The sequence below is a fragment of the Vombatus ursinus genome, unplaced genomic scaffold (assembly GCF_900497805.2).
Source record: "Vombatus ursinus unplaced genomic scaffold, bare-nosed wombat genome assembly UNPS02005659.1, whole genome shotgun sequence".
Classification (NCBI taxonomy): Eukaryota; Metazoa; Chordata; class Mammalia; order Diprotodontia; family Vombatidae; genus Vombatus; species Vombatus ursinus.
The window spans coordinates 19950932-19976926 of NW_020945437.1; the positions used below are offsets into that span (position 1 = coordinate 19950932).

At 40.6% G+C, this 25995-nt stretch overlaps 1 protein-coding gene across 1 annotated transcript in view; it reads right to left on the reverse strand.

The window, feature by feature from the left end:
* Positions 1 to 25748, reverse strand: part of ACER3 (alkaline ceramidase 3) — a 200915-nt gene extending 175167 nt beyond the window's left edge. The window contains exon 1 of the mRNA XM_027848145.1: positions 25606 to 25748. Coding sequence (XP_027703946.1) covers positions 25606 to 25711 — 106 coding nt within the window. The 5' untranslated portion in view covers positions 25712 to 25748. The remainder of the gene's footprint in view (positions 1 to 25605) is intronic.
* Between the last annotated feature and the right edge of the window lie 247 nt (positions 25749 to 25995).

Here is a 25995-nt window from a genome sequence, read left to right on the forward strand (position 1 = left end):
ACACACACACACACACACACACACACACACACACACACACACACACAAAACACCAAAAAAATAAAATCATAACCCACTGCATTGAGAAACCCTGGTTTTGACCGAATAGGGCTCTGCCACTAATTAACCACAAGCAAGTCACCTTACCCTCTGTTAACTTCTGTTTCTTCATCTACAAAATGGGGGAAGTACCACCTGCCCTACTGGCTTCATATGGCTATTGTTTGTATCAAATGTTATGAAGTAATGTAAGTAAAAATACTTTGTAACCCATAAAGTGCTCAAGAGAAGCAAATTGATATAGCAGATACAGGGCCAGCCAGCTTTAGAGTCAGGAGGAAGTCCTGAAGACAGGAAGGTCAAGCCCTGCTTCTGACATATACTGTATCACCCTGGGGGTAAGTCCATTACTCTCTGTTTCCCAGTTAATAGCTTTAAGAGTAAGTTAGAGATGAGCCAGCAATCTCTGTTAGTGAAGGGAGTGTTTGTGTGTACCCCTACAATCTACAGATCAACAAGCGTTTGCTTACTGTATGCCAGTCACTGTGATAAGTACAAAGAAAAAGCCTCAAAGCAACACATGTAAATCAGAATATACAAATTAAATACAGAGCAGATGGAAGGTAACCTTACAGGGGATGATGGCACTAATGGCTGGGGGAACCAAGAAAGGACTTCTGGAGAAGGTGGTACTTCAGCTGAGTCTTAAAGGAAACCAAGGATTCTAAAAGCCAAAGTGTTATAAGAGATATTACTATTTATTTGGGGGATTTTTATTATTTCATTTAATTTTTAGAGAGTAGATCTCCCTATTTCACCCATGCTGAGAGTACAGTAGCTACTCACTGGCTAATCCTATCGATGATCAGTTTGGGAGCTTCAACCAGCCCCTTATCGTCGGACCTAGGCTAGTTTCCCCCTCCTTAGGCAGCTTGGTAGCTTCCTCACTCTCACCTCTACCTTGGCTCTTAGGGTCTCACCATATTTGTGCCATATTTAGTGAAGTAACCCGATTGCCTTTTAACCTAATGCACCTCAGCACTCCTGAGCTCAGCCTCAGCCTCCCCAGTAGAAAGGACAATAGGCATGTACCATTACACAGTTCTACTCAGGAGATTTTTATATCTGATTCAATTTTTCAGATAAAAAATCAAATTTTATCTATCAGTGAATTTCAGGCCAATATTCTGGTAGGCCACAAATCCTCATCAACAAGTTCACAAATAAATTCATGTTGGGAAAATGGAGATGGTTATGCAAACTCGTTAGCACTACTGGAAATAAAAGTACTTTAAAAGTATGCCCAACTGAGTCAGGAACAGCATCTCAGTACTATCCACAAAGGACAGTACTCAATCCAAAGTATAAGCATGCTTTAGAAGAGAAAGCCTTGACGATAACAAGCTGGGCAAGACTCTATTACTAAATAAATTCTTAGAAGTTTATCTTTCTAAAAACTTTCTGATCATTCTATGGCTTTTGAATTTCTATCATAGTACGACATTCTTTAAGAATAATTCACTTTTTAACAGCCACGTTGTGCAATGACTAATATTGATAAACTTAACCCTTCCCAGCAATCTAAGACATCTCCAAAGGCCTCACGATGGAAAATGCTATCCACATTCAAAGAAAGAACTATGGAGTTTGAATGCAGATCGAAGCATACTATTTGCTATTTTTTTTCTTCTGTTGTGTTTTGTTTCCTCTTTCTGGTGGTTCCTCCTATTAGTTCTAATTCTTACTTACAACATCACTATCATGAAAATATGTTTAATAGGAATGTATATGTATAGCCTATGTCAGATTGTGTGCTGTCTTGGGGAGGGTGGTGGGAAGGGAGGGGGAGAAAAATTTTAAACTCAAAAGCATATGGAAGTGATTGTTGATAAATTAAAATAAATTAAAAAAAAAAAGAATAATTCACTTTTGTATGTTGGCATAACCCTTTCCTCTTAATAACCCTGTGAAGTAGGGAGTGCAAACACACCATCCCCATCTGACATATGAAGAATCAGAGGCTGAAAGAAAAGCCACTGGGCCAATGCTGGTGAGTGACCGGGTTAGACTGAAATGTAGACTGACTCCAGGTCCACCATTCCTTTCACTATCTTGGGCTATGTTATTCCAAATATTGTCCCATAACTTCTAATTCCCGCAGAATAGAATCAGAAGCATCTCTAGGTTCCTCCCTCCCACAATTACACAGTGAGAACATTAGACCCAGAAAGGCCCTTGGCACATAGCCCATGGGAGTTGGAAGAGACCTGAGAGCCAAGACCTTTACAGCAACTCCCTCAGATGGACAAAGGAGCTGGCACGGGACCCGATCTCTCAAAGCCTACAAAGCCAGGACTCGGGACTTCTGACTGCCAGTCTTTTGCTTCTTCTCTATGCCATGGCTACTTCTGCCAGGCTTCTTAGGCATAGGGGCTTCTTTTGAAAAGTGAGTTATTACATTCCTAGTACCCAGAAGGCCAAACAAACAAATAGAAAGAAATATCCAATAAGCACTGGACTCAGATGAGCAGCAAAAAAGCGTCACTTTCTTAAGAAACTACAGGCATACCTCATTTTATTGAGCTTCACAGATATTGGGCTTTTTGGTGTTTTCTCTTTTTACATATTGAAGGTTTGTGGCAACTCTGCATTGAGCAAATGTATCAGCATCATTTTTCTAAAAGCACGTGTTCACATCATGTCTCTGTGACACGTTTTAGTAATTCTTGCAATATTTCAAACTTTTTCGTTATTATTATATCTGTTATGGTGATCTGTGATCAGTGATTTTGATGTTACTATTGTAATTGTTTTGGGGTACCACGAACCAATCCATATAAGACAGTGAACTTAATTGATGTGTGTGTGTGTATTCTGATTGCTCAACTGCCCTTGGCATCTCTATTCCTGGAGATAGAACAACACTGAAATTAGGCCAATTAATAACTCTACAATGGCCTCTAAGTGTTTTAAGTGAACCTTTGTGGTAAACTACATTATAGTCTCATTTTAAGAAATTTCCACAGCCACTCCAACCTTTAGCAACTACCACCCTGATCAGTCAGTAGCCAAAAACATCGAGGCAAGACTCTGTACCAGCAAAAAAGAATTACGACTTGCTGAAGGCTCAGCTGATGGTTAGCATTTTTTAGCAATAAAATATTTTTAATTAAGGGATGCACCCTTATAGTGTAAACGTAACTTGTATATGACTGGGAAACCAAAATATTTGTGTGACTCACTTTACTGTGATATTCACTTTACTGCAATGCTCTGGAAATGAACCTACAATAAAATCTTTAAGATATACCTGTAATTTCCTTTCAACTTCATGATCTACTGGTAAAAACAAATTCTGAAAACTAAGCTTTTCAACACTTAAACTTTGAAAAGAAAGATGGAAAAGTCCAGGACTGTCAACTGGGTATTTACTACAAGTTACAATTTTCCTATGATAGCAGAACTGTCCAAGACACAAATGCCTTTCTTCTCATCCAAATCTCCATCAGTTCTATGGTGCTTGGACCAATTAATTTGCTTTCTCATCAAATTCTTTCTATGGTTTCTAATATCCAAAATTCAATCATTGCTTAAAGTCTGAGAAATACATATATATTACGCACATGTTGTGCATAGCCTTTTTAATTTTGTATTTTACCTTTAGCAATATTTCTCAATCTGTTCCTTTCTTTCTATTCCCAGGGCAACTACACTAGTTCAGAACTCATTACCTCTCACACAGTCTATTACAACAGTTTGCTTAACACTAGCTCCTTCTCCCTAGCTCCAGTGATCTATCCCATGTATGCTATCACAGTCACCTTCTTAAAACACATACTATCACATCATTCTGCTCAAAACCTGTCACTGGATCCCCCTTCCTTACTTCAAGCTCTGGGGCAGGTGTCATCTCATCCATCAAGCTTTCCCTAGTGCCTCCTGGTGACAAATGACTTTCCTCTTAAAATCTCTTATGTCAGTCTGTTTGGACCTCCTTGTACTTACTATATTTGTATTATGTCAACAATCATACATACAATCATTAAGTAAGAAGGAACCCCAGGTCTCTAACACAAGTTACTTAACCACTTTAAGCTTCATAGTTCTCACTTGTAAGATAGGGATAATAATATTCACACTGCCAACATCACAGGATTGGGAGAGAAGTGCTTTGTAAATTTCAAAGTGCTAGAGAAATGTGAATTAATAACTGTCTCAGCCCATTAAATCTCTCTCTCTCTCTCTCTCTCTCCCTTCCTTTCTTACTCCCTTTACTTCAAATATAGAAGTAAAATTAAGAGGGAAAACACTCATGTAAATCAAGTGTGAAAATAACTCCTTGGTTATTATGCTATGTTACAAAGAAAGAGAAGTTTTAAACTCTTGACCCAGAGGCTAGAGACTTTGAGCTAAAACACTGTTGTGAAACCTCATTATCGGAATTCCTGTACCCCTCAAGTAAAATCATTTCTCATTTCCTAGTAAAGGAGAAAAATGGCAAGATATTCTTACCTTCCAAAGATTTAGAATGCGGAAAACATTATTCCTAAAACACTAAATGACAGCATCTTCAAAAATGGCTAAATGATGGAATGAAACTAGTACTTTATCTCTGTAATCCAGTAGTCAAAAGCATCAGACTAGGAACTAAAAAACCTTAGTGTTATTTCCAAATCCTCTGTCTTTCAATAAATGTTTATTTTTATTTCACAGACCCAGAGAATGTTAGTGCTATAGGGGACTCGAGAATTTTTTAGTCCAATTCCCTCATTTTGCATATGAAAAAACTGGACCCCCAAGAGGAAAAAAACTACACTGGAGACCTGTGCAAGACCCTACCAGACCTTAAGTTTTCCACTTACCACCTTGTGACCTTGAGGACACCACTTATTTTCTCTGAGTCTTAGTTTCCTCATGTGTAAATTAGAGATAAATAGTCATTATAATACCAACCCTCTCAGGGTTATGAAGAAAACATTTTATAATTCTTAAAGAATTATATAAATATAATCATAGAATTATAGATTTGTTGCTATAAGAGATTTTATAGATCCTCTAGTCCTACTCAATTTACAGATGAACAAACTGAGGCCCAGTGAGGTTAACTGATCTGCCCTTGCTCACAGATATAGCAAGATAAAGCAGGATTCAAAACCAGGACTTCTCACCCCAAATCCTTCTACAAATCTACATGACTGCCTTCCAAACATTTTAAATTGAATGGGTACCTGTAGACATCTCAAATTCAGCAGGTCCAAAACATAACTCATTATGTTTTTTGCTACTCCTACCAGCACCTCCAGCTCCAAACTCCTTCCATACTTCCCTATTTTCCATTTAGTCACTCAGGTTAATTCTTGACCTTTATCTTGAACTCCACACTCTCTCATCCCACATAAGCAATCAGTTGCCAAATATGATCATAGATTGATATGAGTATTGGGCAGTACCTATCTGTGTGGAAAGGCATTCAAAGATGAAAAATGTAAAATCTCATCACAGATTTTAGCATTAACAGATGAACATTTGCAATTTATTTTGATGATAGAACAATAACTTTAAACTCATTTAAATGATATGTTATACCAAAAAAGAATTCCACTGTTTTCATTAGTAGATCTGCATTACAAAAAGTTGTGCTCAATTGTTGTTAATATAGTTTGAATTTTGTCAATAAAAGGGTGAAAATTTGTTCTCTCGTCATATAAGTATCTACATAATATCCTTGATTTTGTCTTTTGCCCTCAAAGCCTAAAATATTTACCATCTAGCCCTTTACAGATAAAGTTTTACAGATAAATCCCTGAAACTAGATAAAGCTGATTCACATGTCATTTTGCTCAGTTGAGCATAGGGAGAGAGCTCCCCATTATCAATTCCTCATCAGTTTCACTTTGTCCTAGCTGGCTTTGCAGAGAACAAATTTCCAGGCACTTGTGAAGCTATCCTAGGGGGAGTACGTAAGAACAAAGTCTGAAAAGCAGGGAAGGTAAACAGAAACATAAAAGAGAGATCAGAAAGACAGAAAAACATTTGTTGGAAAGGAGAGGCAAGAATGAAAGAACCAAAGACAAAACACACAGACGTATTTCTTAATAACAAACTAGGAGATCGAAATTTGTTAAGTGTCTAAGAGAGGAGGAGGAGGAGGAAGTCATATTTCCATAGCACTTTAGGCTTATGAAATACTCTCCTCACAGCAATACTGCTTTGGTAGGTTAGTCCAAGCACCAGTAAGCCCACTTTACAGATGAGGAAGCTGAAGCTCAAAGAGATTTTTATGATTTGTTCCTCAACACATAACTAGTAACTGTGAAGATCTGAAATGAAGTCTCCTAATTCTTTTCACTATACCACACTGCTTTCCTTTACCAATTTACAAAGTCCTTTATATTGATTATCTCTCATATGATCATAACAACAACACTAGAGAGTAGAAAAGGCAGAGATTATTACCTCTGTTTTACAGATGACAAACTTAAGCCTTTTTTTAAAAAGAGGTTTATTTCCAAATTTCTTTAAATTTTATTCTAACAGACGGAAACAAATACAAGAAAAACCAATTACCTAATGCAGACAAAAGAGAAGGAAGCATCTTTAAACAGGAAATTAACCTCATACTATGTGCAAACTGAAAATAAGAAAAGCAGGATGCAATGTGTATTAGAGAAACATTAGCTAGCAAACCTACCCAAATACAGTTAGGGATACTAAGGCAAATCAGTTCCACACTACTCATCAATGAGGCTTGGGAGGATATAATTTGTGACAGGATAATGACAGTGGAAGGGCTACTTTTTTTTAAACTTTATTCAAAAGAGATATTAGACAGGCTTGTAGAGTAGCATCAACAAAATATTCCAATAAAACATTCCTCCTGTAAGGAAACCTACCAGAGTAGAGGAAGGGGGGAGGGAGACATGAAGGAAAACTTTTAAATCAGGATGTATGATCAAAGAAGAGAAAAACACAGGTTAATGAAAGCAAGGCTGTATTACAAGCTGCCTGGCCAGATGAATGGGTTAATCAATTCTGAAAGAAGCTCACAAGACCAGCACTGAAATGACAGACAGAACTTAGGGGAAACTTCAAGTACCTGGAAACCTACTGAGGGCTTTCTTAACTAACAGCAGAGTAACTGAAAAATTTTTTCTAGGTCTTGCTCATCTCATAATTTCAACCATCACCTGCTAGAAGAAGCAAGGGAAGCTTCTATTTTGGACTTGCTTATGACCAATAAGAAGGGACTGATTTTTTTTAAAAGGGACTGATGAACAAAGTAGAAATGCTGGAATGTTGGAAATTACCAAACATTCCTAAGAGATTCTGATAGCTAAGGGAGTAAAGCTTAGCACAATGACATGCAAACAATTCTTGAAGAGCTAATTTCAAAGAGTTCAAAGAAATCAGATCCCATGGCCTAATAGGATTCTACAGGTGAAGAGGGATGGTACACTCTCAATAGAGTTCTGAAAACACAAACAGAAATTATTCTAATGAAAAACAAAGAGGGGAGCTGTATAAAAAAACTCAAAGTGGCTTTATAAGAAACTCCTCAAGCAACTAGGATTTTTAAAAATAATACAGAATATACAGAAGAAATGGCCAATAACTGACATCAAAAAGAAATGAATATCATGATGTTGTAAAGAATGAGTTGAAGCTGGTCATAGATGCTGATGATGGCAAAAGTGTGACAGCAAAAGTGAAGATCTGAAATGACTATCTCCTAATACTTTTTAGTCACTGCGAAACACTGCCTTCCTTTACCATTTACAAATTGCTTTTATATTCATTATCTCTCATGTGATCTTAACATTTGAAGGTAAAAAAAGGCAGGGATTAGTACTTCTATTAAAAAAGCTTTGTTTAAAACAAAATGAAAAAGACCTATACATACAAAAATATTTATAACAGCTTTTTTTGTGGTGGCAAAGAATTGGAAATTGAGGAAATGCCCATCAATTGAGGAATGGCTGCGCAAGATGTGGTATGTAATTGTGATGAAATAGTATTATGCTATAAGTAATAACAAAGTGGGGCAGCTAAGTGCCACAGTGGATAGAGCACTGGCCCTGGAGTCAGGAGGACCTGAGTTCAAATCCGGCCTCAGACCAGACACTTGACACTTACGAGCCTCCAATTGCCTCACCAAAAAAATAAAAATGACAAGGGGGATGGGTTCAGAAAAACCTGAGAAGAGTGAGATGAACTGATACAAAGTGAAGTGAGCAGAACCAGAGAACACTGTACACAGTAACAGCAATATTAAATGATAATCAAATATGAAAGATTACAATGATCTAAGACATTTCCAAAGGATTCATGATGAAAAATGCTATCTACCTCCAGAAAGAGAAGTGATAAACTCTAGATTGCAGCATATTTTTTCACTTGATTTTTTTCTTGCTTTTTTCTGTAACATGGCTAATATGAAAATATATTTTACATTCCTTCACATGTATAATAAGTATCACACTACTTGCATTCTCAATGGATGAGTGAGAGGCTGAAGAGAGGGAGTGAATTTGGAATTCAAAATTTTAAAAATGTTAAAAATAAACATAATATTTTTTAAAAAGCTTTGTTTGGAGCAAGAATAAGTGCCTGAGGTGGACGAGATGACAACAGATGACAAAGAGAAAGTGTATCTACTGAACATTTTGTTTGGTTTCTGCTTTCTCATAATAATAATCATAATCATTAGACATGAGCTCAATCTGGCCTTAGACACTTTCTAGCTATGTGATGACCCTGGGCAAATCACTTAACTTCTCTCTATCTCAGTTTGCTCATCTGTAAAACGAAGACAATAATAATAGCACCTACCTTCCATGACTGTTGTGAGGATCAAATGAGAAAATAATTGTAAAGTGTTTAGCACAGTGCCTGGCACGTAGTAGGTGCTATTAAATGTTAGTTATTATAATTATTATTATAATAGCTAACATTTATACAGCACTTACTACATGCCAAACACCATGCTAAGTGTTTCATAAATATCTCATTTGATTCTCACAACAACCTTGGAAAGTAGGTGCTATTTATCATTATACCATTTTATGGATGAGGAAACTGAGGCTGAGAGATTAAGTGACTCTGGGGCAGCTAGGAGGTGCAGTGGATAGAGCGCTGAGCTTGAAGTCAGTATCATCCTCCTGAGTACAAATCTAGCCTCAGACACTTACTAGCTATGTGACGCTGAGCAAGTCACTTAAGCCTGTTTGCCTCAGTTTCCGCATCTGTAAAATGAGCTGAAGAAGTAAATAGCAAACCACTCCAGTATCTTTGCCAAGAAAACACCAAAAGAGGTCACAATGAGTCATATGTGACTGAAATGACTGAACAACTTCCTAACTCTGGGCCCCCGACTCTGTCTACTGTGCCATCTAGGTGCCTTTTAATGAATAAATGCTTTTTTTCTTCAAAAGAGTTTGGAAAGGATAGAACAAAAATAGTTTAGAGATAACTGAAACAAGATGAGTAAGATATCCAGACAGCACTCAAATAGTTCAAGTTACCAGACCTGGCCAAACTAAATCTGCCCATACTAAAGAATGGGCAGATGTGATCGCTGAGCTACGGACTGTGATTTCAGAAAAATGGAAAACAGGAAATACCTCAGGACTAAAGATGAGGAAATACTGTTCCAATTTCCAAAAAAGGGAAAAAAGGTAGATTCTTCAAACTTACCTGGCAAAAATTAAAGAACAAATTTTTAATGGAATGGTTTGTAACCCCATTACTATAAACCAGTATTGATTTAAGAATGTTTTGTCATAATCTAATTTACTTTTCTGACATATACAGGAGATGAATCAGGCACCTTGATCAAATTAGGTAGCTTTCCTAAACAACCCAATAACACATTATAAAAGAGATACATAAACAAATTGATAACATTATATAACATTCTGGCCATTGAATAAAACAACTGACAGAATACACAAATCTCCAGAGACTGGCTGGCTGCAGATCAGCTATGCCCCCAGGAGGCTTTAAAAAGCAAAGTGGACCCTCTCTGAACCAAAAGGCAGTTAGGGGTCAATTTAATGTACAGAGGACTGAACTCTTTCGGAGTGCAGCAAGGTAGAAAGGGCATTTCTCTCTTCTCCCTTGCCCTAGCAGAATAATGGCACCCTGCAGAAGTACATGACCAGAGGAGACATATGCTTGCATGTAGCCTGACCTAAACCCTGACCTTCTGTGTAGAGACAGCCTGGTGCCTGGAGCTGGAATCCTACTGCTCAGGAGATGGCCAGCTTCAGAGCTAAGATTCTGAGGGGGCAGAACTGGGGAGGTTTCCCTCTGATATCAGGGCAAGGGTTCCTGTTCTTTTCTAAATAGTTTAGCCACACCCTAACCAACTACTTCAGCTGAGCCAGAAACTGGAATTGATAGAGACTGCAGAAAACTGGTAAAACTAGATGACCTGCAAAAAGCAAGTCCACTAAGCCTCTATAGCAACATCCCTACAATGATGAGTAGTTCAGTAAGTCCATAGCAATAACATGCCCAACCAAGAGCAGCATGGAAATCTGGAGGGTCCTGCAGTAGATCTGTAAGGTCACCCTCCACACATGTTTCTCATATGTAGGCCTCAATTATGCACACTCTGTACCTAATAATTCTCTCTACTGACAGTGTGTATGTTTGTGGGAGAGTACTTGTTTATGATGGAAATGAACTATTATAAATCTTCTGACTATGCCATTTCAGTAAAAGCTTTTGCTATGAGTTGACAATGTATTCTGATATGATACTAAAGGTAAATACATCATTAGGGTTCATGAGTTATATTTGGGGGTAAGCTCACAGAATTCTTTTAATCTAAGGTAGTACTTCACAGTACCCAACTTGTGAGTTTAAATAAGGGGTGGGTGGCAATATGTCATTGCAAACAAAATGACTGGCATGAAGGCATAGGTGACATACTTATCAAATGTATGAACAAAACAAAACTGGAAGGGGTAACTAAGAAAATGACCAAAAAAGGACTAAACTTGCTTTGCTTAGTCCCTACTTCAAGATATTACAGAGGAATTCTTGCTTCAGGTATGGAATGGATTAGGTAGCACACAAGGTCTTTTCTAACTTTAAGGTTTTATAATTCTAAGATATACATAATTTAGTGAAATGAGCTCTGAACTTGAAGTAAGGAGATCTGGTTTTATTTCTACCTGTAATACCTAATAGTAGTATAACCATGGGCAAATCACTTCACTTGAATTTCAGTTTCTTCAACTGTAAAAATTTTTTCAAACTGCAAGACACTACAGAAATGAACTATAAAAACCTAACAGTGATTCAGTAATAGTCATAATTTGAATTTATATCCTCTAAATCCCCAATAAGTTATCAGAAAGCCATATCACGTTTGATTATGGTAGAAAAATGGCAGTTTTAATTGATTTAATCATAAGCTTAGATCAATATCTGCCCCTTTCAAAAATCAAGTTGAAAGGAAGAAAAATTAATTTTGCCCCATCAGTGAGGAAAAAATAAAATAAAATGTGACTCCTCCTCTGCAAGCAAAGTGAGACTATCCTCCATTTATACTCCAGATAGGTAAGGCTTTAAGAAAAAGTACTACAGCAGAAATGTAGGAAGCATTATGAAGGGGAACAAGAGTACAGGATGTTATTGGAACTTCAAGGTCATGTGACACAACACAGGCTTAGATCAAAACATATTCCTATACCCTGTTCATCCCTCCGCCCCCTTTTGCAGCGCTGCAGAGACCTCAACTCCAGCCTGTGGAAAATTGCTCCAGCCTTAACAGGCAGCTCAGGCACAGCCCTTCAGGAGCAAAACACCAGGGATGCAAAGCTCTGAACCGCCAGTACTGGGGAAAGCAGGCTCTGAACTAGATCTGCATACTGTCAAATGTGAAGAAAATCTTTGTACTACATTTCTCTGATAAGAAGCTAGTATCCAAGATATATAAACAATAAATATACATAAAATTAATAGTCATTCCCTAATAGATAAGTGGCCAAGAATGTTATCAAAAGAACTGCAATAAATAAATTATCAAAGGATATGAACAAACAGCTCTCTCAAAACAACTACAAAGTACTAATAACCACATGGAAAAGAAATGCTCCAAATCACTAATAAAAAGAGAAATGCAAATCAAAACAACCTGGAGGCTTCACCTCACACCGTGCAAATTGGCAAAGATGACCAAAAAATGACATATTCAATGTTGGTGGAGCTGTGAAATGATATATTTTGAAAATCAATTTGGAATTACACAAACAAAATGACTAAAATGTCCATTCCCTTTAAACCAGAAATTCTATCAGTGAGCTTATACCCCAAAGAAGCTCTTGATTAAAAGAAAAAGTCCCCAAATACTCAAAAATATTTGTAGTAGCACTTTTCGTGATAGTTAAAAATCAGAAACAAAGTAGATGCCCATCAAATGGGGAATGACTAAACAAATTGAGGCACATGAATGTAATGGAATACTACTGCACTGTAAGAAATGATGTATGTGATGAATAAACAGAAGAAACATGGAACGATCTATATGAACTAACGAAGAATGAAGTAAGCAGAGCAAGAAAACAATATACACAGTAACTTTTCTTTAGTAGTTTTTTTCAGCCAGGCCCAACTCTTCATGACTCCGTTTGGGGTTTTCTTGGCAAAGATACTGGAGTGGTTTGTCATTTCTTTCTCCAGCTCATTTTACAAATGAGGAAACTGAGGCAAACAAGGTTAAGTGCCTTACTCAGGGTTAGGTTGCTAGGAGGCATCTGAGGCCAAATTTGAACTCAGGTAATCTTCCTGACTCCAAACCCAGCACTCTATCCACTGCGCCACCTAGCAGCCACATATGTGGTAACTACAGCAATATAAACGGAAAGAACAATAATACACCAAAAAATCAAAAGTAAATGTAACAGAATTATAAAGATCAAGTGGGCCTCAACTGACGAGATATGAGAAAACACTCCCAAACTACCCATTTGTAGAGATGGGAGGTCCACAACTATTATAAATTGCATATGTTTTCAGATTTTTTCAATGTACTAATCAGTTGTATCTTTTTCGTCTCCAAAAAATACTATTTGTCACATGGGACGGCTCTGTGGGAGGGGGAAAGGGAAGGATAAATGGGATACTATGTTGGAATAAGAAATAGAAAATACAAAAGAATTCTTTAAAAAAAAAAGAGTAAATAAAGCGTGTTATCAAAAAAAATGAGTAAGTGAAAAAGATAATGGGCTGGTTAATAATGAGAGCAAGGGATAACCAATTGAGAGCCTATGTTCTTTCCAAAGGCATCCTTTTTTCTTCAAAGGAAAATAAGGAAGGCCTACAGGACATTGGGTGGACTCCGTGTGGCAAATTTATGGTAGGACATGGATGAAAGTCACATAGGAAAAGCAGGCAGATGGAGAGAATGCCCACACTAAGGAAATCATAGATCCATTTGAGTCCTGAAGTAGAATGTCAGTTCTCAGTTATCCACAGGAATAGTCTGAATAATGTAAAATATTATATTATTCTAAATTATTTAAATTTGGCTTTGGAATAGATTATATGGACATTTTCTTCAATAGATTTATCTTCTCAATTAGGATCAGGCTAACGTTGAAACTACTCTGTATTCTCTGATCAAGCACTGCTGGATGGCAATGATGTCCCAGGAGCTACTGCTCTGGACGTAAGACAGCTATGTAAAGAAACTACCTGAGAGTAAAAGTAAACCTAAATCAAACCTCCAGCTGGATAATCTACCAGGCATTCCACTGTGCTCTCTAGAATGCCTGTTCCATAGGAACATCCTAAATCATCATCTTAACTCTTTTACCCTCCCACTCCTCCCATCTTACTGAAAGCTGGCTCCCCCCATGACATAGCCTTTCCGGCCACCCTTTCCAGTACTGGCTGTACCTTCACTCATTCTCCTTAGCTCACTGTCTAGGTGCAGGAGTTGGAATATTCCTTGCTCCTCATTGCCACCTCCAGGTTTTCCACTTTCTCCATCATTCAGTAACCTCTCTTCCTTTACAATTCATATTATTCATATCTACCAGCCAATCAAAATCCCGGTAGCTGTTGTCTGTAGTCCCCTACGTCACTCCCCTTCCTTCCTCAATGAATTTGGTGCCTACCTCACAATTTTTCTCTCTTCTCTACTTCCTGCCCTCATACTAAGGAACTTCAACATGCAGATGGACTCTCCCTCAAATACCCTAATCACTCAATTTCTCAACTTACTCTTCTCCCATGAGCAATTCTTCTACCTCACCTCACCAAACACAGAGGAGGTCATACTCTCGATCTTGCCATTACCTACAAATATCCACCTCTATATTCAAGAATTCTGAAATCCCCTCATCCAACCATAATCCATTGCTTCTCACCTTTCCCTCTGCCTTTCCTTACAAAACCTTACTTTTCGTCTATACCATGACCTTTAGTCCCCTGACCCCTTGATTCTCTCCCACATCAACTGCCCTGCTTTAGTCACTCTCTCCTCTTCTCCCCAATTTGACCCTTTGGTGAGCCAATACAATCATACAATGCCCTCCTTAAATCTCTAGCCTCCTTACCATAACGCTGATTGTACTGAGCAAGACCTCAGACTTAGATCATTCCTACCACTTGCCACCTTTGCTCCTACACATACGCCAATGAATGAAGATGGAGAAAATCATACTACAATTCTGACTAGGTTACACAACCTTAACTGGGCCCTCGCTGCTGTTAAGCAATCCTACTAAATCTCCCTTATAAACTCACTATTCCCTTCTCCACAATGGCTCTTTCAAACTTTTTCACCCCTTCTCAAACCTCCTATAGCTCTACCTCCCCCCACTCTCTCAGCTGAGAACTTGTGTCTTATTTTATAGAAAAAATTGAGGCCATTCACCATGAGCTTCCTCTTCTGCACTCTCCCTTATCTCCTATCCCACAAGTGCCCTCTACCACTATCTCCTCCTTTTACCCCTGTCTCACATGATTAAGTGGTCTTACTCTTTACAAAGTTTCTCTATTACCTCTAGAATCAAATATAAATTCCTCTATTCAGCAATTAAAGCCTTTCTCCACTCGGCTCCAACCTAATTTTCCAGGCTTATTACCTACTACTCCCTTTCACACTCATGCACTCTATAACTCAGCCAAACTGGCCTTCTTTGTTGACCCACCCCTTCCACATACACCCCTCACCTGGTGAAATAGTAGATACTTAACAAAGACTTGTGTACCTCATACCACTCATATCACTTTGTTCTCCCCTTTTATGCGATATTTTAATTTGTATTCCATTTATCTGTATACATCTTATTCTCTGTATTCCAGGTTGTAAGCTCCCTGAGGAATAGGAACTTTGTATTGTTCACCTTTCACTTCCCTCATATACTAGCAAAGCCTACTGCACACTAAAAATAAGTGTATGAAACTATGTCAGACTTGGAAGTCATTTAGTCCATCCCCAAGCTGAACAAGAAGCTTTGCTCCTTTTATTTGACCATCTAGTCCCCATTTGAAGTCTCTAATGATGAACTTACTAGAGAATGTAACAGTGCATTTCATATTTGGAAAGCACACATGATTAGCAAGTTTTTCCTTATACCAAATGGAAATCTGCCTCCATTTCGATTCATTCTTCTCTAATCTACCCTCTGTGACCAAGTAGAATAAATATAATCCCCCTTCCATATGAAAGGTTTTCAAATATTTTTAAAGTGTTTATGCTTCTCCCCATATTTCATTTCCTCAGTTCTTTATGTGGCATGGTGTACAGTTCTCTCAGCATCCTAGGAACTCTCCTCTGACATGCTCAGCTTAGCAAAGTTCTCCCTCTTCAAAGTATCCAAGAGTACTTTATCTGGATCTCTCCTTGGCCTCCTCTCTCCCTCTACCTTGTACTGTAGTTAGCTGTTGGGTCCATTTTGTGTTCCTCCATTGTAGGACAGAAGATCCTCGAGAGCAGGGCTGTCAATTTTTAATCTCTGTATTTATTCCCAGCCTTTAGCACACTACCTTGTACTTTGGAGACAATTAAAAAGGTTTGTAAGATTTGAATTTGGCATGTTCCTGTCTTGCTAAAATCTTTCCTAAAATGGTTATGAAATGGGGAATGACAGGAAAAAAGGTAGGCTTGGGAACTTGTTTTGGTGGGAAGTCCACTTTCCCTACCACAATCAGGGAATGCTCACAATGCAGGGTGAGGCAGAAAAGTATGTCGAAGAGTGACTCCTGACCCTTTTGCCATTCCATGTCTCTGTACTGCTTCACTCGCTATTTAGCAGTTTACTGAATCTTACACAACTTTCTCCATGCTTTTCCTTTAAAAGAAAATACCTTGTCCCTCCTAAAACTCTGCAGGTGCAGCCTTTTCCCTTTAATTGGAAGGCAGTTGATAAAGCAATCAGGGAGTAACCCTGGGTGGAAAGAATAGTGTCATTACTTGGGAGCATATTGTTACAAACTGAGAAAAATTTTATTTTAACTCTTTATGGCTTCATGTGAGCCATCACAGTAGAATCCCCTATTTTTCACCTATTCATAAAGGACCACTGAAAGTCTGTCACCCTTGTACCTCCCACAGAACTTCTCCAGTACTATGAACACAGTAAGTTCTTGTTTTCAAACTCTAATTTTCCAAAAGCCCATTATTTCCTTAGTCAAAACAATCTCATGTCTTCCCCCTACCCCCTCACACGATTTACAACAAGATCATGGTTCACACCAGTTAAATATCTTGGAAAGAGATCTGGGCCAGTACTCAAGTTCAGGGAGACCTGAAAACAAAGTCAGCCTTCTTCTGGCTTTAAGCCCCAGCATGCACATGCATAAGTCCTCCATGTGCATGATGGGTAATGGAAGTATGTAGTTTACAAAATGAATCCTGAGTACTTTGTCCTGGTCAGGCCTGTCTAAATGATTGTGTTTAATTCTGGAAACAGATTTGAGGTGCAGGATTGACAGAAGGACACAATCTGCCCTCCAATGCTTCAGAGGGGGGGCAGCTAGGTGGATAGCAGTGGATAAAGCACCAGCCCTGAATTCAGGAGGACCTGAGTTCAAATCCAGCCTCAGACCAAACACTTGACACTTACTAGCTGTGTGACCCTGGGCAAGTCACTTAACCCCAGTTGCCTAAAAACAAAAAACAAAACAAAAAAACAAACAAACAAACAAACAAAAACCCAATGCTTTACAGGATCTTTGGAAACAATCTGGTCCAAGCCTTCGCTTTAGAGATGAGGAGACTAAGGCCCAAAACCTCAGAACACCTAAGTCAAAAGCAGGCCAGCTGGAATTGCAACCCACATCCTCTGACATCCTAGTTTTCTCTCCACCATAGCCTACATCTGCCAGAACCTGCAGAGCTGGGAACGCTTCCAGTCCTGGGCGATTGACTGTCTGCTGTCTGCCTAGGTGAGCCTGGAGAGGCTCCTCCTGTCAGACTGGCCAGCAGGTTGATGGGTTCTGGGGAGGATCAACTGTATTTCTGTCATCCAAGGATGAGCCTCAAAAACAAGAAGAGGCTCCTCACCAGCTGGCTGCCACAGCAGCTCTCAGAGTCCATCTCCTGAGGAGGAGAGGTTTCAATCTGCATCAAGGAAAGGATACTTACACAGAAAAAATCAGTTCTTTTGCGTGTCAAGACTATTGACAAATGGTAAAGAGGAAGGCAACTAGGAAGCAGTCAATATTTAGCAAGTACCTTTTATGTATCATGGGCAATATAAAGATTAATTGAGGAAATCAGAAATGTTAACAAAGCAAAGACTTGGGCAGGGGGAGAGGGAGGGTACTATTTTCAAATATTTGAAAAGATGTCATGATAAAGAAATTAGAACTGTTTTGCCTAGCCCCAGAGGGCAGAACTAGGAGCAACTGGTATAAATTAAGGGGAGACAAATTTTAGCTTCCCACCAATTAGAGCTGTATGCCTCAAGGCTCTTGGTTTCTGGAGGTCTGTGAGTAGCAGTCAGAGAAGCACTTCTGGGAGGTGGTGTTATAGAGAGCAATCACTCTTCCAAAAAAATCTCAGAATGTAATAGTTGTAAGGAACATCAGGTCATAAAGTCCAACATGTACTATGCTAGGGCCAGAATCCCACCCTACAGCTTCTTGTGGTCATCTAGCCTAATTCAGGCTTCAAGTGATAAAAAACCTACAATTTTCCTCAGCTAAAATATTTCACTTTTGGATAGCTCTGTTAGGATAACTAACAGCACTTTAAGGTTAGCAGATCACTTTTACATATGTCATATTTTTTAAGCCTCACAAAATCCCGTGAGGTAAATCATACAGCTATTATTGTTCCCATTTCACAGATGAAGAGAGAGGCTGAATTACTTGTTTATAATCTAACAGTGTGTAAAATGAGTTTGAACTTTGGTCCGTCCTGATTTCAAGTCCAGCACTCTTCCATATGAAATTAAAATGTACCTCCCTACACCCCTATTGCTCCTAGTTTTTGTTTTCTCAGAGCCGAGCACAGAGCTTATCACATAGTGGGTACTTAAATGCATGTTGGTGGATTGATTGATGATAGTCCTTCAAATACCTGACGACATCTATCACATTCCCCCTTACTCTTCTCTTTTCAAGGCCCAGTTCCTTCAGCCAATTCTTATTTGGCATAGTCTTCAGTTCCCTCTTCCCCCTTGCTGGTCACCCTCCTTTGAACACGTTACAGTAAGCTGATGGCCTTCCTAAGATGCAGTGAAGTCAGGAGGACCTGAGTTCAAATCTGGCCTCAGACCAAACACTTGACACTTACTAGCTGTGTAACCCTGGGCAAATCACTTAACCCCAATTGCCCCCCCCCCAAAAAAAGATGTGGTGCTCAACACCTGAATGACTATAAGCCCTCCTTTTGAACACTATATCTATGAATACAGCTTAAGAATGCATTTTGGAATTACACCCCCTTCAAAAATGACTGAAATGTCCACACCTTTTTACCTAGAGATCCCACTACTAGACACATGTACCTCAATATCAAAATATTTATAGCAGCACTTTCTTCAGTAGCAAAGAACTAGAAAACAAAGTAGACTGAGAAATGGCTAAACCAATTGTAGTATGTGAACATAACGGAATATTACTGTGCCATAAGAAACAACCAACATGAAGAATTCAAAGAAATACAGAAAGACATTTGCCAAGTGAAGTAGGCAGAATCAGAGAAAACAATATACACAATGACAACAACATATATGGAAAGAACAATGAAGCAAAACTGAAAGTTGTTTGGCTCTGAAGGCCAGATGGGGGACTAAAGGTAGAATGTTGCATATGCTGTCAGATACCATCAGTGTGTTGGTTGGGTTTTTAGGACAGCTTTTTGTTTTTTCAACCTGTTACTAAAGGAAAGTTCACTCGGTAGTATGGGGATCAGGTGAGAAGGATATAATTAGTATGTGATATAAAAACGAAAGGCAATAAAACTAAAAAACAAGTGAGTTGGGCAACAAAATCACTACCATAAATAAGAGAGTAAGTAAATTCAGTAATTAAATACAACTTAAGACTGCATGCTGACAACTCACATGGAGCTGACAGAACATTAAAATGCCTGGGTCTTTTTCACAGGAACTACATTGTCTAGCTATGTCTCCCCCATCATGCACTTGTGAGGTTGATTATTTGAAGGAAGGAAATAACGGAGGGAGGGAAATAAACATTTACTAAGCACCTACACTGTGTTAAGCACTTTTTACAAATATCATCTCACTTGGTCCTCACAACAACCCAGTGAGGTAGGTGCTGTTACCTCCATTTTACAGACAAAGAAACTGAGGCAGAGGATAAGTGACTTGCCTGGGTAGTGTAACTAGTAGTATGTGAAGCCAGACTGAACTCAGGTCTTCCTGACCTAAGTCAAGAAGTACAGGTTTGGTTTGGACAATAACCCGAGATTCCTTCTACCTTTGTATTTCCTGAAGCAATTTTCATTCACGTTTGAATCACAGAATCTCTGAATCCCAAAAGACTATACAGGAACAATCTTTTTTAACTTCCATTTGGCTCATTATTCACTAGAGTCACTCCCGCTACTGAATTTGAGCACAAGTGTTAGGACACTTCTGCTTTTTCTGAAGCCATGTGATTTAGTAACTACTGGGAAGATATGTTATAGCTACCTAGATTATTACAGTTTTACCCACAAAGAGGAAATATTATTACCCTTATTTGGAAAGATCACTGGTTTTAGAATAAAAAGACCTGGGTTTGAATTCTGATGCTTCAATCATTATGTATTTATTAAATGCCTACTATGTGCCAGGCACTGTGCTATACACACTGGGGATACAAGTACAAAGAATGAAATAATCCCTACAAGCTGATGAGGCTGCAATCTCACACTTCACAGCTGGGTGATCTTGGAAAATCCCTGAACTTCTCAATTTCCTCAGCTGCAAAATGGTGCTCAATGCTTGTACCATCTACCTCACTGGGGTACTGTCACTCAAACCTCATGCACTTATACTCTGTTTAAGTAATGTTTTGGAAAAGAGCAACCTTTTAGGCAAATCATTTCACCTCAGTATTTTGATCTGTAAAGAGAGGATAATTTATACCCACTTCATAGTTGTAAGGAAAGCTTTCATAAACTATAAAGCATTTTAGAAAAGTAAACTGTAATCATGATCATACTACCTTTAGGTCACTCCAGAAAGGCAACCTTCTAAATGGCATGTATATAGTCTAGGAATCAAATGCTGCTTTATTTGCAATGGTTAGCTGGATTGCAAAATGATAATTAGAATTGAGAGGGACACAGTAATTAGAGATGTGGCAATAAGAGGATAAGTGAAAGTGGGCAGCATTTTTTCCATACATGCTAGAAGAACTATTATCTCAAGGAAATCTCATTAAAAGGCAGATGAAGCAAAATGAAAGGGTTAGAACTGCTGAACAGAAGCCTGGAAATCATCTAATCTTCATTTTACAGAAGAGGAAACTGAGAGGCCCAGAGAAGGGAAATGATTTCCCAAGGTCACCAGGGCAGCAAGCAAGAGAGGCAGGATTTGGACCTGATGTCTCTGACTGCTAATACACAGTATACTAACTCAATAATTACACACTGAAGAACTTGTCACTGCTTTTCATTTGTGACAAGCACTCAAAACTCATCTTTAAGAAAATAATAAGAAAAAGAAGTATTAATTTGGCACATCAGAGTTTATGATTCATAGGGACTTCTGGGGAAGGTACACATTGATTATACCCACCCTACTCTAACCCATGGACTCTTCCTTAAAACTCCTCTTATAGAATTTTGTTCCTACCCTGTTAACTTCTTATTCTTTCATCATTTGCCCAGAACCTGAAATCTCAATTCCCTCATGGACATTTTTCTAACTGGAGAGAAGTGGGGTTTTTGGTCATTGTCCTTTTTCCCTAGCCAATTTTTCCTTAGTACTTCTCAAACAGAGCTCAGGATCCTTGTGGGGCATTAAGCAGCCCAATATAAGTATTATTTATACCCATCTATAATTGAGGATGAGGAAGGCCTAGAGAAGTAAGGGAAATGTCCTGAGATCATAGTCAAAAAGTAGAAGAAACAGAGCTCAAATCTCCCTATGTGGGTCTTTTGTTCTAAGTTCATTTTTCTATCCATTATCATCACGATGTATGATCTCTAAGGCATTCAACATTTCTTTGTAAAAAGGCTTATCTGTTCAAATTTCTTTTTAAAAAAGGGGAATTGGAAATGTGACACTTTTATAATCTAAAATACTCAAGGTAATTGTGCAATATAATATATTGTGTCACGAAGGGCTATGTGATATGTTGCAATAGAGACCTGGCAGGCTACCTTTCAGGAATGCTTCAGAGAGGCCTGTGGGCCTGAGTGGAAGGGTAGACTAGGTAATGTCTAAGGTCACTTCCAGTCCTGAGAATCTAGGAACACTGAGCTCATATTTTCTATTTATCTCAATTTCTACATCTTTCTGGTTATCTCAACATGACAAATTTCCATTTCTTTTTAAGAATACTAATATTTCAGATTTGTACAGCATCTAACATAATCACATAGAGCTTAAAAAAGTGTTAGAACTAGAGTAGACCCTAAAAATCATGTAGTCCAATACTGTCACTTTAAGAAGAGGAATCAAGAACCTTGTCAAGAGGCACTGCCAGCCAGGGGCAGACCTGCAACTAGAATCCAGTTCTCAAGTCCAAGTTCAGGGTCCTTCCACTCACTACAACACTCCCCTTATTTCATACTCATAACATGACAATGGGAGGTCAGAATTTTAAGTGATATTACTGTTATTTTAGAGAAGGAAACTATAATTAGTTGAGAGACAAGTATGACTGGTCAAACCAGGACTCAAACCCAGGTTTTCTGACACCAATGTTCTTTCCACCCCACCACATTGTCTTCTTACAGCTTTTCATGAGACGAAACTTTAACTTCCTTCAAATTAAACAGTCCCCCAGAATACCTGAGCAAAGTCCTTCACCTTATCCTCTTACTGAAAACCCACTAGTTGCCTGCATAGTGTTTCCTTTTCTAACTATGCAGAGAAACAAGGCCATTTCTCATTTCTAAGGGCTATCTTCCACATTCTCTCCTTCCATCTTTTGTGGCCCTCATGAAACATCTGCTTAGCTATCTCCTTTGGTTCCAGCCCATGACTCCAAGGTCTTTGTTACTATAATTTGCGATGGTTTCCTCTGACAAATATTGAATTTCCCAAGGTCATATGTACAAACAACCAAAAGGGATCCCTTTAGTTTTTTCCTCTGCTGTTATAAGTCTGAGTTCTTCAATACTGCACAAGCACGATTTTTAAAAACCCAAGTGATATGAATAGCTTGGCCCTTTTAAAAAAAACACATAAACACAGTTTTCAGCATAAAAATAGGCCTATAAGGCAAGAGACTGATGACTAGAAGATCCAGAAAAGCATTATTTTCCCTCTTTTTTCTCTGTACATACAGCTGGGGTCAGAGGTAAGAATGTTTGCTTGGAATGAAGTCCTTTGCCCTTCTACTGGGAGCAAGTGCCTTGGGGAGAAGTATAGCAGGAATAAACTAAGAAGTGCAGTTTTGCTCAGAGATGGAGAGTGTAATCATCAGTCAGGCAGAGCTACAGGAGTATCTTGCATCCTGACAGAAGCCTGAAGGAAAAAGATAACCAAAGAAAACAACATATGTGTCTAGTGACCTCAAAAATAAATAAGATGGACTATGGAAGTAGTTCTGGAAGACTTTCCCCTAGCATTCTTGGGTCTAACCAAAACTAGTCACTGGGGTAGAAAGGCACAGGTCCCACATCACCCTCTGCACCCTGTTTAAAGTATGGTCCAACAGGGACAGTGATCTTAAGGACTATGACCTGTGTTCCCAGGGAAGTACAGAAAAGTGAGGTTATATCCTCGGATGGCCTCTGTGTTCTTAGAGGCCAGATAGGAGCAGGTAGCTAATTAGGAAACTCTAGCGATTGGGGGAGCAAGAGAGCAGAGTGAGTTAGTTTCTGGCTTTTGGGCTAACTCAGGAGCTGGTCCAAGTGGGGCATTAAGATAATGGTATTTGGCAAGCAGCGTTGGAGAGCCGTGGTATGAAGAAAGTAATTGGCACCCACAGCAGAGCCAGATGTGGATCCCACCTCCTGTCAAGCTAAGGAGCACAGACAGTCCTTAAGTACTCTTTGCCCTGACCAAAGGGCTTGATCAAAACAGATAACCGAAGGGGGCAGAATGTATCGTACCCTCAAAACTGAGCAGTTGGCAGAGATGAGGACAAGTTGTCAGTGGATGGATAGCTATGAGTTTATGTTGTGGAGTAAAGAGAATTTTCCCCTTAAGTTTCAGAGCTGGGTACAAGCAGTACCTAAATAGTCATGTTAGGAGGAGAAAATCTGCAATAAGCTCATGGCAGAATGCAAGAATTATTGGGAGGTGAGTGGAAGGGAGGAGGGTGGGGGTTTTCATGTTTTCATGGGCATGGGAAATTACCCCCAGGCACTAAGAACCAGATGAGGTCAAGCAGTGGCACAAACAGCAGGGCTTGGGGAGGGCAGGGAAAGATCAATGCTAAGTCTGGCATATGCAGATAGTACACGATGCTGAGAAAACAGAGAAAAGGAAAGAGGAATAGGACTTAAGGTTCATGGGGAAGAGAAAACAACTATTCCTCACCCATGGGGCCTGGTAACCAGCAGAGTGCTAAGACAGGAGGGTGGCAAGGGTGTCTGCACCTGGTACAAATATGCAGGAAGCTGATTTTTCTTTGTCCCCGAGGGTGGAGATGTGTACATAGACCTCTATCTTTCCACGGTGTATGGATGACCAAACACCCTGCATTAACCCAATTGCCAGAATCTAGGGGTGTCCTAAACCTCAAGTCCTTGAGGGATCCCCTACTTCTCAGTGTACAAGGAATTCCTTCCTCTCCTCCCATTCTTCTCTCCCAGGTCTCCCTGATCTTTCCCCCTGGCACCCTGGTCCTTGCTCCTCCTAACCTTAGGGGGTGGTGTGGGGGAATGGTGGCTTCATTCATTCTCTCTCAACCTCTCCTTCCTCAGCCACAGGGTGCCCCCTCCTTGCCTTGCATTAGCCCAGGTATCCTTTCCCAAAGCACTGCAAACCAGAGGATTCACCCACTCCTCTTTTTTTTTTTTTAAAGGCCCTGGCAAGTCCAGGTTCCAACTAATAAGTCTCCCCTGTGTGACAGGAAGCCCCCTAATCCTCTTGTTTGAGGGAGGGTCCCCTACTCCTCTTCCTCCTGTATTGAAGGAGTAGGCCTCCACACTCCCCCCTTTCCTGTTTGGAGGTTGGGGAGGAGTTGAGTGTCCACAATCTACCTTCCCCAGCCTTGGAGGAAGGAAGTGGGTCTCCACACTCCCCTATCACCTGACTGGTGGAGAGAGGTCTCCACTCTGCCTTGCTGGAGGCACATCTCCACACTCCCAATCTCTTCACTTTCAGGGAGGTGGGTCTCAACACTCCCTATCCTCTGCCTTAGAGGGTCTCCACACTCCGCATCCCCTGCCCAGGGAAGAAGTCTCCCCAGTCCATATCCCCTGCCCTGGGGAGACTGGGAAGTGGGAATTTCCAAACTCCCCATCCCACTGCACTAGGGAGGGATAGGGGTTTTCACATTCCCCATTCCCCTTGCTTGAGGAGAGGTGGGGGTCTCCATGCTCCCCATCCCCCTGCCCAGGAAAAGATGACAGCCCCCACACTCCACATCCCGCGGGGGGCGGGGACGGTGGCCGGGAAGGGTCCCTGCATTGAGGAGAGCTGGGGTCTCCACACTGCCCATTCCCCATGCCTGGGGAGAGCTAGGGGTCTCCACACTTCTCATCCGCCCTGCCCAGGAGGAGATGAGGGTTCCCACAGTTCACCTCTTGGGGGGGAGTCGGGTCTCCACGCTCCCCATCCCCCCTGCACTGAGGAGACACGAGGGTCACCACGCTCCCCATCCCCCCCAACTGAGGAGACACGGGGGTCACCACGCTCCCCATCCCCCTGCTTTCGGAGAGCTCCCCACCCTCCCGCCCTGAACCCTGGGGGCCACCTGCGGTCCCCCGCCCGGCCCTCCGGCTCGCTCACACCGGGGCCGCAGCTCCGGTGTCCCCGCGCCCCCCGCGCCCGCCCCACTCACAGAACTCGGCCACGTAGAAGGAGACGGCGTAGTTCTCCTCGCACCAGTCCAGGGTGGACGTGGTGGGGCCCCAGTAGCCCTCTCTGTCCGCCCCCAGCGGGGCCATGGCGCTGCTGCCTCCCCTCCGAGCCCAGCCGAGCCAAGCCGGGCCGGCCACCGCCGTCACTCAGGCAGCCCCGGCCGGCTCCGCCTCCTCGGCCTCCGCGCCGTCCCCGCCGCAGCCGCCGCAGCCGCCGCAGCCGCAGCCCGGCTCCGCCCCGGGAAAAGGGCGGGGTAGCCGCCGGGGCCGCCCGGGGCCCCTCAGACCCGGCCTGGAGGAGGAGCTGGGGGCGGGGAGAGGGTGTCGTCTCGGCGATCCCCGGGAGGGAGGGTTAAGGGGGGGACTGTTGT